Below are 10,191 nucleotides of genomic sequence, written 5' to 3'. Positions count from 1 at the left end.
GGCTGATCTGAATTATAGATGACCATACTCAAAATTGTGTGCTATTTTCCGGAGCACCACATGTTGGTGGTTCTTTTACAAGAGAATGTCTAAGAACTGTCAGCCTGAACTGAACTATCTATCAAGCATTAGATCACTCGTTTCATTAGAAGGTGGAAAGACATGCTTATAAAGCGGAATAACACTGGTTTTCCAAAAAAAAAAAAACCAGTATTCTTAATGGGTAGTGTAAGCTGCATAAATCTCATTCAACGATCATGGCTACCAGTTCTTATAATCATATTTTGAGGGCTAGTTAATCATTTGTTAAGTTCCTCCAATTGTTAGACTCAACTCACACGGTGCTTTTTGATTCTGAATCAGCTATTGATGGGCGAACAGAAAATTCAAGATGAGCTTCGTTATGAAATAGACACAGCACCCCAGAATGGCAGGGCTACGACGTATGCTGATGCTGATGGTGAATACGATGAAACGACCGACGATGATAGTATCCTGCCCAAGAATGGCGCTCTGGTTAAGCATGGGCTGGCAGGAGCTTTTGAGCGCGAGTTGCTTTGGGGTTGGAAGGCCTTGCAGCAGCTCGTGGGCTTCAAAGCGGACACATGAGAGATGATGCATCTGGTATTGCTTGCTATGTATGCACGAGGGCATGGCGGTTTAGACGGCATGCTGTTCCTCAAAATGATGTAGTGGAGAACACTAGCAGGTAGCAGCAGCTACTGAGTATTTTGTTGTGGCCCTCGGTTGTGTGTACATAGTTTCTCTGGGAGAAACGCTATTTGTCAAGGGATTGTAACAACTTGTTATCAATAAGCCATGATCGACAGTTTGTAAAGCGGCCCCCGTTTTGACCCAGGAAAGATAATATCCTCTGCAAGGATGGTCAGTGAATCCTGAATCGTGCATATTCGTCGGAGTAAGCCGTGTTTCAGAACAAAATTGCACAGAAATCGTTTGATGATTGTGCTTCCTTGCGCTGTTTAAATAATCAAAATGCAATGTACAGTCAGCTCTTGTGTGCATTTAATCGTCTTTTATTTATTTATTTGTAACACTTTGCTTTCTGCCTAGTCGCCTTTTCCATTGCGACGTCTAGACGGAGCTGATGGTGGTTGGCCCTATCAGCTATCGTTATCCCAAAGATGCTGATGCTTTGCGAGTTGCGGGCGAGGAATAACTATATGTAATTAGGAGGAGACGAGCCAATCAGAGGGCGAAAATGAAAACTTGTAGCCATAATAAAATTCCAGATGTTGCTTTCACTTTGTGCACGCAGAGACCATTGTTGAACCCATGTGAAATGAAAGTAGGAACGTGGAACCAACTATCTTTGGTTTAAAGGAGGGAATTGTGGACTTGAGCCCATAAAGAAATGAGAATGCTACTATACTAGGGAGGAAGGTAGAACTACCTGTCATGAAGATTTGAATCCTTGATCTCATTGACTCGATCAAAGCGAGGTTGTGCCTTGCCGCCAATTTAGGGGTCTTATTAAGCTCTATCTTAAACCACCCCACAAAAACACTTTAAAAACTACTCCCTCCGTTCCATAACATATGAACATTTTGGACACTATACTGGCGTAAAAAACGTTCTTATAGGACAAGGGGAGTAGTATTAAAATGTCATGAAGATGAAGTTGTTTTTTTCTTAAAAGTTTGGGCTTTGAAAATCTGTCATTTTCTATCATCTATATTTGGGAGATGAGGATGTAATTCGGTAGCCGCGTTGAGCCCGAAAAACCATGTGCAGTATGTGTTTGCTAGAAAAAAAATGGAAGGATTAACTTTAAACTATACAACCAATTTGTAGGGACAAAAGCTTTTAAGGCATGTTACGACGTAAGATGCTTAGAAATGTGCTTAGTAAAATAAATTGAGGTCTTCTTACGCATTAGTGCTTATCTCTATGATGCTATAAACAAGCATTGATGCTTAAAGAAAAACTGCTTTATTTCTCTAAACATCTCTTCTAAACACTTTGCGTTATATAAGGCCTGGTACTAGTAAAAACCCGCATGCAATGGTCAACTTTTCTTACTCTCCGTTCGAAAAAAAGCTTTTCTTACTCTCAGCAAAAAAAAATTCTTACTCTCAGATTTTTTTTATTTTGTCGATGGGGAGCCCTGTGATTTTTATAAAAGAAAAAAGAAATCTTATTCTCGGACGAGTGATGACTAGTTCTGCTATAACAACGGGGCCAGTCCAGCAGCGGCAGAGAACCCTGTGACATCCACAGCCCAGCCCTACCAGACAGATCCGGGGACCCAACCAATCCGCCCAACCAACATCGTACTCCGGCCCGGCGGCGGCGAAACCACCGCGCGGCCGCATCGGCGATGGCGGACGGCGCCAGCAGCAGCGGCGCCCGGGACGGCGGGGGAGGCGGCGGCGGCGAGTCGGTGGTGATTGACTACGGCCGGCGGCGCACGACCTGCGGCTACTGCCGATCCACCGGCCCCACGAGCATCTCCCACGGTACCAATCCCGGAATTCCCTTCCGATTTGAAATATAGCACCGGCACTTCTTCGACCTGGATCGATCCTTGTTGCGTGTGGAATTGCTCGTCAGTTCTGGTGTCTGTCTGGAGAAGACGCGCTATGCGTAGGAGGCGTAGATCACCCCTGAATCGAGTTTCAGGGGTACATGCTGTTGCTAAGGGAATCAGGCCACGAAGGCACGATGTTAGGAGGTATAGGTCACCCCGAGATGAATCTTAGGCGTACATACCCTTGCTAAGGCGAGATGCTCTCTAGTTGGGGTCGTGTAGAATCGTTGTTCTTTCTGCCTACAAGTCCTCACATTTGAAAAAGGCATGCCTAGGCTCTAGGTGATAGCAAAACACCTACGCGCTTTGGTCAGAAAAGCGCAAGGCCGTGGCAAAATACACAATTAACGCCTAGTACTTTTTAGAACTTTGATAATCCTAATGAAGTGGCTTATCCTTGCTAGTATAGGTTTGTGCAGTTAGGCTTTGAATGCTGATCGTTACTTCTCTGACTTTCTTAATTTGTTAACATGTGAGAATTTTCAGATAGCTCGGTTTGTGCCTCACCTTGTGTCACTTGTAAGAGTCAGCCAATTCCATTTTCGTAAGGCGTAATGAAGTGAAAAACATGCTATTGTCATGCTGAGTGATAACTCTTAATGTTCATTATGTTTTTGACGATAAACAACTAAACAAGTTTAAATGGTCAATCTCCTTCTTCCCTTGCCGTTACCTTCTCCCCTTCTTTTTTCATTTCCTTATCAAACATCTGTTTATATGTCTATGAGTCTATAACGACAGTTTGTGCTACCATGGTGTGTCTGCTGGAATGTCCTTCTTGTGGTCATCAGTTGCTGTCTTGCCATTGTTGTGTTAGGCTGTATTGGCATATTCTTAGTCCTGTAAATCATTCTTTCTGTCAACAATGAGATACAAAACTTTTGTGCTTTCTTGGAGTAAAGTTATTGTGCTAGTTTCTTATCCTATTAATTTTACAGGTCTGTGGGCTAACAGTCTGAAAGCTGATGACTATCAAGGTGTGAAGATTTTTTGGCTCTTACCTTTTCTGTAAAATATCCATTTTTTGGACAGTTAGCTAATTCATTGATATAGATTTAGAGGCTGGTTGTTTATTCTGTTCGCACATGTAATTTAATATGCTTCTGATATTCGAAATACTAACCAGTAAATTTTTAATTAACATAATACATATATAATTAAATAATTGATAAAAAAATCAGATGACATTTTGAGCAATACCAAATAAGTTCTTAGATAAGGTCAAGGAAGTTCATGATACGCGATAGTATATATATAGAACCGTACATGAGAATCGGTGGCGGAGTCAGGAATTTGCTCCTGGGTATTCTTGCAAAAAAATTGGCCAAAGCAATATAATAGAATAACAAATGTGCAGTAAGATGGCAAAATCAATGACTCAATGACCATACATCAATAATAGTAGCAAAATATCATTGTGGCGATATCTCTAACAATGTGGCAGTGGCAATGTTTCAGACAACAACCTATAGCTACAATCAGTGGCAGTGACAAACAATTACAATTTACAAGAAAAAGTCAACAAAGTAGCATGGCAGTGGCCATTTACAAGAGAAGTTTAAGATTTGTTTGAAAAACAGAGGAAAATCACCTTGGTGGTTCCGTGGTTGGTGCCTGTAGATGGATGCAGTACTAGATGGATGGCGTACTGACGCAGCGACACTCGACGGCGACGAAGGCCAGGGGTGGAGGGAGCCTGGAGCAGTGGCGGCGCCAAGGGGAGGCCCCGCAGCCCAGTGCCGCAGCCCCGCATGGACTGCGGAGGCCGGAGGCGGAGGGGAGGCCAGAGGGGAGGGGAGAGCCGGAAGGGAGGGAGAGGGGCAGAGAGCTAGATCGCTGGACCAGGATGGCTGGAATCGCTTGCCGTCGTCGGCGCCATCAGCTAGGTTTGGGGACTCTGCATCGGGGGAGGGAGAGTGGGAGACGGAGACCAGTTGTGTGGCTGTCGTGGCTCAGGATGGGCTGCTCTACTGGGCTCCAGCATGTATGCATGTATAGTCAGATTTTTTTGTGCCAAATTCTTTGGTATTCCAGTGAATGCCCAGGAATACCCTGAGCGCCGCCACTGATGAGAGTGCATACGATGACATGCTTTTATATCTTCAAGATATTGGGATATGAACATTTGGCAACACCAAGCTCCACCATGTTACATTTTCATCCATCTAATTTATCAGTATATCAGTGACTGCCCATTGTTTTAGGATCAGTGCACCTACCGAAAACGACAAACATATCCCAACTGTGATATATGGAAACAACAGCAGGTTACTTAAAATCAGATTACTTAACAAGGAAGGAAATTTGCATATTTTCATATCATAGAAATTTGCAACAAGGAAGAACATTTATACCATGAAATAAGTGTATTCACAAAAACGATGCATTTGTTAATTATGGATTTAACTAGAGGCTTTGTAGAAAAGAAGAATGGAAGTGAGAGATGGAATAAGCTGACTTGTTAGTATATTAAAACTTTATTTGTTTGTATTGTTCCACGTAATGTGACTCTTATTTTTTCTTCAGAAGAATTGCTTTTGTCGCCATGGTTTTCACCATGATTAGAATGTTGATTGTCGTTTACAGCTCTTCTTGACCGTGGATGGAGGAGGTCTGGCAGTTTTCTCTACAAGCCTGAGATGGAACGGACATGCTGTCCGGCATATACTATACGCCTGAAGGCAAGTGATTTCATTTGTTCCAAAGAGCAAGACCGTGTACTTAAAAGGATGCAAAGGTACATGTTTGTTTGTCTATTTCCCCTCTTCTTCTTTTTTGCATACGCCACATGAAGTTTATATAATGTATATTTTATAGTTGACTCTTAAATTGTCTTATATCGTGTCTTCACCTTACCCCTGTTCAGGTTTCTTGATGGAGAGCTTGATCCACAGGTTGGAAGTCCACAGTGCAAGACTAACCCTACGAAACGTTCACTCAATGAACCTATGAATTCACCAACCTTGAAAGTATCCAGGGTATCAGCATATGAATTTCAAACAGCCACGGGTCCAAGTTTAGACAAAGAAGATGAGTTTATTAGTTTCCTGTCTAGCAAAATCAATGAGGCAATAGCTACGTGCTTCCAAGGTGGAATAGCAGGTTCTGATGTTGAACTCCCTAAAGCTGTTGTGAAGACTGTTAAACCTCAAGTAAAAAAGAAAGTAGGAGGAGCAGCACAAGAAAAGAAAGGAGGAGCAGTGCAAGATTTGGTGTACTCATGTAATGTAAGTTTCCAACTGGCTGCAGTAATTAAACGTGCATTGCCTGAAGAAAAACGTGGAGTATTAGGGGACCTTTCACCAAATTGTATTGCAGAAAGACTGGTGTTGACAATGGAACATCATGGAGAAATAGCTGGTTTTGCAGTGAAAGCCTGTAATGGCCATCTGAACTTCTACTCAGCCACTATTCAGCCAATTCAGAACCATACTAGCATTGATACATGTGCACAAGCTTCTGATAGGCCGACTAGCTCAAAACAAAGCTCTGTGAACAAAAATGATGCAAGACATGGTAAAAAAGCAAGAAAGCTGGAATTTAAGATGGCAAGATCGCATTTTGACCCTGAGGAGTTTGCTTTGTACCAAAGATATCAGACAAAAGTTCACAAGGAAAAGACAGTTACGGAAAGCTCATACAAGAGATTTCTGGTGGATACCCCAATCGTACCTATTCGCCCAAGGAGTGGTGATAATACAGTTCCGCCATGCGGTTTTGGTTCATTTCATCAGCAGTATAGAATTGATGGAAAACTTGTGGCAGTTGGTGTAGTTGATATCCTTCCGAAATGTCTCTCAAGCAAATATTTGTTCTGGGATCCTGACCTTGCTTTCCTATCTCTTGGAAAGTATACAGCTCTAAAGGAAATAGATTGGATCAAGACAACACAGAAAAGTTGCCCCAGTCTTGAGTACTATTACCTTGGTTATTATATACATTCCTGCAATAAGATGAGATATAAAGCTGCATATCGACCATCAGAACTTCTCTGTCCAGTCCGTTATGAGTAAGTTGTTTTTCCTCCTATTCTGTAAAAATATCCCATTCTCATGCAAATGCAAGTGGAATAAGTCCATTTTACCCTCATCAATTCTTTCCTGAGTCTGTAAGTCATTTGTCAACTCCTAAGTCGGGCATTTGACAATCCTCATACCATGATAACCGGTTTAGGCTGATGTGGGTACAGCTGAAGAGAGCAACCCGATCCTAGGTGCTCCCTACCATATTAATAATTGGGTTCCTCGCCTTCCTGGTTGCTCCATTGTGACTTTCTCCACTAGCCCCGAGAAAATCCGTTGGTGGCCTTGTCCCGCGTACCTCTTGAGTTGGGGAACAATCGGCACGGGCTGGATCTAGATGCAACCTTTCCCAAGTCCGCTCCCTGGTCTCCACCCTCTCGATGCACTCGAGGAGAGAGGAAGAAATTGAGTTCGTAGAAATACATGGGAGGGTAACATGGTATGCTCCACTGCTTATTGTAATTTAATTTGCTACTAATCCAGAAAGGGACAAAGTTGAGTGGTATCCTTGTGGCACTCATGTCAGCAAAATTTGAACATGTAGGTGCCACATGAGCCAAAACCATGGTGGTTTAGGCTTTAGGGTAAGATGCATGTTCTGCATTGTTTTTAGGAGTTTCAAGGCGTCAAATGCCTGGTTTTGGAGTTAGGGGCTGATTCCCAGACTCGGTGAGAGTTGAGGGGGTAGGTTGCAATAGCAAAATACTCGACAAAACACTATTAATATGCAGTTTATATGTGGCATAAAATTGGTGCCATTTGATTCATATTCAAATGTGCTTATCAAATGTAATTTTTTCATATAAACCACATAATAATGGGGTAATTATTGGTCAGAGCCTTTTTTTTCAGAAGATGCAAAAGGCTTGCATGTCATTAAATTAAGAATGAAAGAAGTGATGTTACAAGGGGTAATCTCCGCAGTCCGCACTAAGAACAGTAGATACAGTGACAACCATATCTACCTACAGACATGGAAAGAGCTACGTGATTCTCTCCCTGTCCCGCGGCCACCAGCCTACCTAATAAGTATTAAGAGTTTCTCTGATTGTTGGACATTCTATCTTCCTAGTTCTAGTCTTTTCTCAAACACGTGATCATTCCTCTCCAACCAGATGTTGTGCATGCACAAGACTGTCATAGTACTTTGAAATGGAGGGGCACTTTCTGGGTAAGGTATATACTGGAGCCGTAGGAAGTTCAAATGCGTAGAATTTATCTCCCTTTTTAGAAGGTACAGTAAATTTCCGAAGTATACGCACGGGACTTCACGTCATATTACATGGGCCGCTGACAATAGATTTTGACATGCTTATCTGCTTAATATATTATCTGAAGTTCTATTCTGAAATGGTGTGGGTTTTCTTTATCTACTGATTTTTTGACAGTTACATTAACTCTTGATGTTGCAGGTGGGTGCGCTATGATGCTGCAAAACCATTACTAGATAGGAGCCTGTATTCTGTTCTATCTGATTTCTCCACCATGGCGCAAGATGAAATCCCCCAACCACACGCTTGTGGCCCTTGTGACGAATCTTCAGCAAAAAATGACCACAGTGAGACTCCTATTGACGAGGATGATGAGGACTCAGAGTCGGACTACGACGAATCAGACATGATGGTTGATGAAGAGATGGTTCATTCAGAATCCAAAGGTGATACAGCTGAGGACTGTTCTGGCGTAGATGTTGAAAATGTTATCATGGACCTGAGCGGCTCTCGGGTTAAATACAAGGTATATACATAAATTTGAGCTCCGGCCTAAAAAATGTGATCTTAGTTGTAGCTGGTTGATGCACTCGAAAGGGGGCGTACAGTTAGGCAGGCATTTATTTTGCCTTCCTAGCATCCATTATCATTGGTAAAAACTTCGACTTGCCGGTATTAATCCATCCATCCATCCTTTTGTAAGTCACTTCCATGGAACATCTAACTGAAAGCTCTTTGTTTTGGGTTTACCTACTAGTTTGACATCCATTCATGTTGCTGCATATAATTGGTTAAAACCGCACAATTCATGCGTAGGAAACTGCATCTGTAAGGTGTAGGAAACTGCATCTACAATTGTTTGACATCCATTCATGCTGCATGTAATAATTAAATTTGCACAACTGATGTGTAGGAAACTGCATCTGTAAGGTGTTATTTCGAGTTTTCGGTTTTATCTAATTTGACATCCATTCATGTTGGATATAATAATTAAAACCGCACAATTGATGTCCAAGTAACTGTATTTACTGTAAAGGTGTTCTTTTGAGCAGTCAGCTGTCATTCTTTGGCCGTTTGGGCTTGTTGTGGAACAGTTTGTTGATATAGATGTCCTATATATAACCGCTCATGAACTTTTATATCTTTCAGGAACTTCACAGCGTTGTCGGGCCGATCGAAAGGAGACACCTGAGTGAGCTGGAAAGGCAGCTGAGCCGATACGCGAAAGTCGTTGGGAAGGAGCTGTCTGACCGTATCGTCTATTCCCTTAGCTGAGCAGCAACCATTCTTCAGGGGCAACGCAGCGCAGCCGTCCGAAACTCCTCTCCGAGTGTCTGTGCAAGTCATGTAGAGAACCAGATAGTAGATGGCTATGATGCTTTCGTTGTCAATCGATTCATAAAAACGTCTCTCTTTTGGCTCCAGTGGCAATTGCCCGGACAGCGACTTGTGCTGCGCCACAAGCGATTTGATTTGGACGCGTACATGGTTGTTGAAATTATCACAACGGAAAGCGCATGCGTACAAGTATCTCCTCTGGTTCCCCGGTGCTATCTTCTGAATATGGTGCTGTTTGTTTGGGCTTTTGCTTCTGCTTTACAGTTTTTCTACTTTAGCAAAAAAGCAAAAAAAAAAGCTTCTAAATTATCGGAAAAAAGTATGTGCTGGGGCCTGTATGGCATCGCGTAAAAGGTGTGTCATCGGTAGGGGCGGTGTAGGGCCGTGCCCGTCCCCCCGCGCGCGCATGCCGCCTGGGGAGAAAGGCCAGGCCACGACGCGCGGCAACGACCCCGTGAACCGCGGCCGGGCGACGTGTTTGGCTGGTAGTGCCACCGTTCATGGCTACCCACTCACTAAACGCATGCTAAACGGGTGTCAGTCGGCCATCCGACCCAATGAATGCATGGTCGGTCCTGCTATTTCTCAGCTCAGCTGGTGGTACCGCTGCGACGGGTGTACATGCCACGAGATGAGCCACTGGAAAGTTCAGTACGCCCCTTTTTAGTGATGGGAACAACAACACTACAGCTTTAACCATAGCGAAACTGTTGGCATGTGCTGTGCTGTGCTGCGTCTTTGCGTTGTACTCCCTCCGTTTCAAAATACTTGACTTTCATTTGTTTAAAAATGGATATACCTATATACTAAAACATGTCTAGATACATCTATATTTCGATAAATGAAAGTCATGTATGAATGGCATAAGAGACTTTTTTCGACAACCCCTCAAAGAAAAACTGAATGAGGAATAGTAGGAGGAGGACGAGCGAATGAGCGAGCCGTTGGAGACAGGGGCGGGCGAACGGGCGTGCGCGGTGCGCGCGTCGGCGAGGCCGGCGTCGGCGACTGGTTGGCAGCTGGTGCGTAGGGGCTCGGGGAGCCCGCCGGGGCGCGGCCCGCAAGCCCC

General features: G+C 43.4%; 2 protein-coding genes across 4 annotated transcripts in view; both read left to right on the top strand.

Annotated features, from left to right (window-relative positions):
* Positions 1 to 897, top strand: part of LOC123058188 (uncharacterized) — a 3,838-nt gene extending 2,941 nt beyond the window's left edge. For both annotated transcript variants that reach the window (XM_044480997.1, XM_044481001.1), the window contains exon 8: positions 364 to 897. In XM_044480997.1, coding sequence (XP_044336932.1) covers positions 364 to 609 — 246 coding nt within the window. In that variant the 3' untranslated portion in view covers positions 610 to 897. The remainder of the gene's footprint in view (positions 1 to 363) is intronic.
* Positions 898 to 2,206: 1,309 nt separating this feature from the next.
* On the top strand, positions 2,207 to 9,314 carry LOC123058172 (arginyl-tRNA--protein transferase 2). Of its 2 annotated transcripts, none has more exons than XR_006427087.1 (6): positions 2,207 to 2,480; positions 3,490 to 3,528; positions 5,138 to 5,288; positions 5,418 to 6,560; positions 7,986 to 8,482; positions 8,934 to 9,314. XR_006427087.1 is itself a non-coding variant. In XM_044480988.1 (6 exons), the coding sequence occupies exons 1-6, from the start codon at positions 2,342 to 2,344 to the stop codon at positions 9,057 to 9,059; spliced, it is 1,923 nt and encodes a 640-aa protein (XP_044336923.1). In that variant the 5' UTR covers positions 2,208 to 2,341; the 3' UTR covers positions 9,060 to 9,314. The 2 variants fall into 2 exon arrangements, 1 of the variants encoding a protein (XP_044336923.1); XM_044480988.1 differs by having other exon boundaries at positions 2,208 to 2,480; positions 7,986 to 8,310.
* The last annotated feature ends 877 nt before the right edge of the window (positions 9,315 to 10,191 follow it).

The sequence above is a fragment of the Triticum aestivum genome, chromosome 1A, assembly GCF_018294505.1.
Source record: "Triticum aestivum cultivar Chinese Spring chromosome 1A, IWGSC CS RefSeq v2.1, whole genome shotgun sequence".
Lineage (NCBI taxonomy): Eukaryota > Viridiplantae > Streptophyta > Magnoliopsida > Poales > Poaceae > Triticum > Triticum aestivum.
Note: the sequence above shows the minus strand (reverse complement) of the source record. Positions and strands in the feature narration are given on the sequence as shown.

Bases quoted from the DNA above. Each gene is read 5' to 3' on its own strand.
- LOC123058172 (XM_044480988.1), top strand. From the start codon at position 2,342: ATGGCGGACGGCGCCAGCAGCAGCGGCGCCCGGGACGGCGGGGGAGGC. The intron at 2,481-3,489 runs GTACCAATCCCG...TTAATTTTACAG, and splicing joins CCCCACGAGCATCTCCCACG to GTCTGTGGGCTAACAGTCTG. The intron at 3,529-5,137 runs GTGTGAAGATTT...TGTCGTTTACAG, and splicing joins GAAAGCTGATGACTATCAAG to CTCTTCTTGACCGTGGATGG.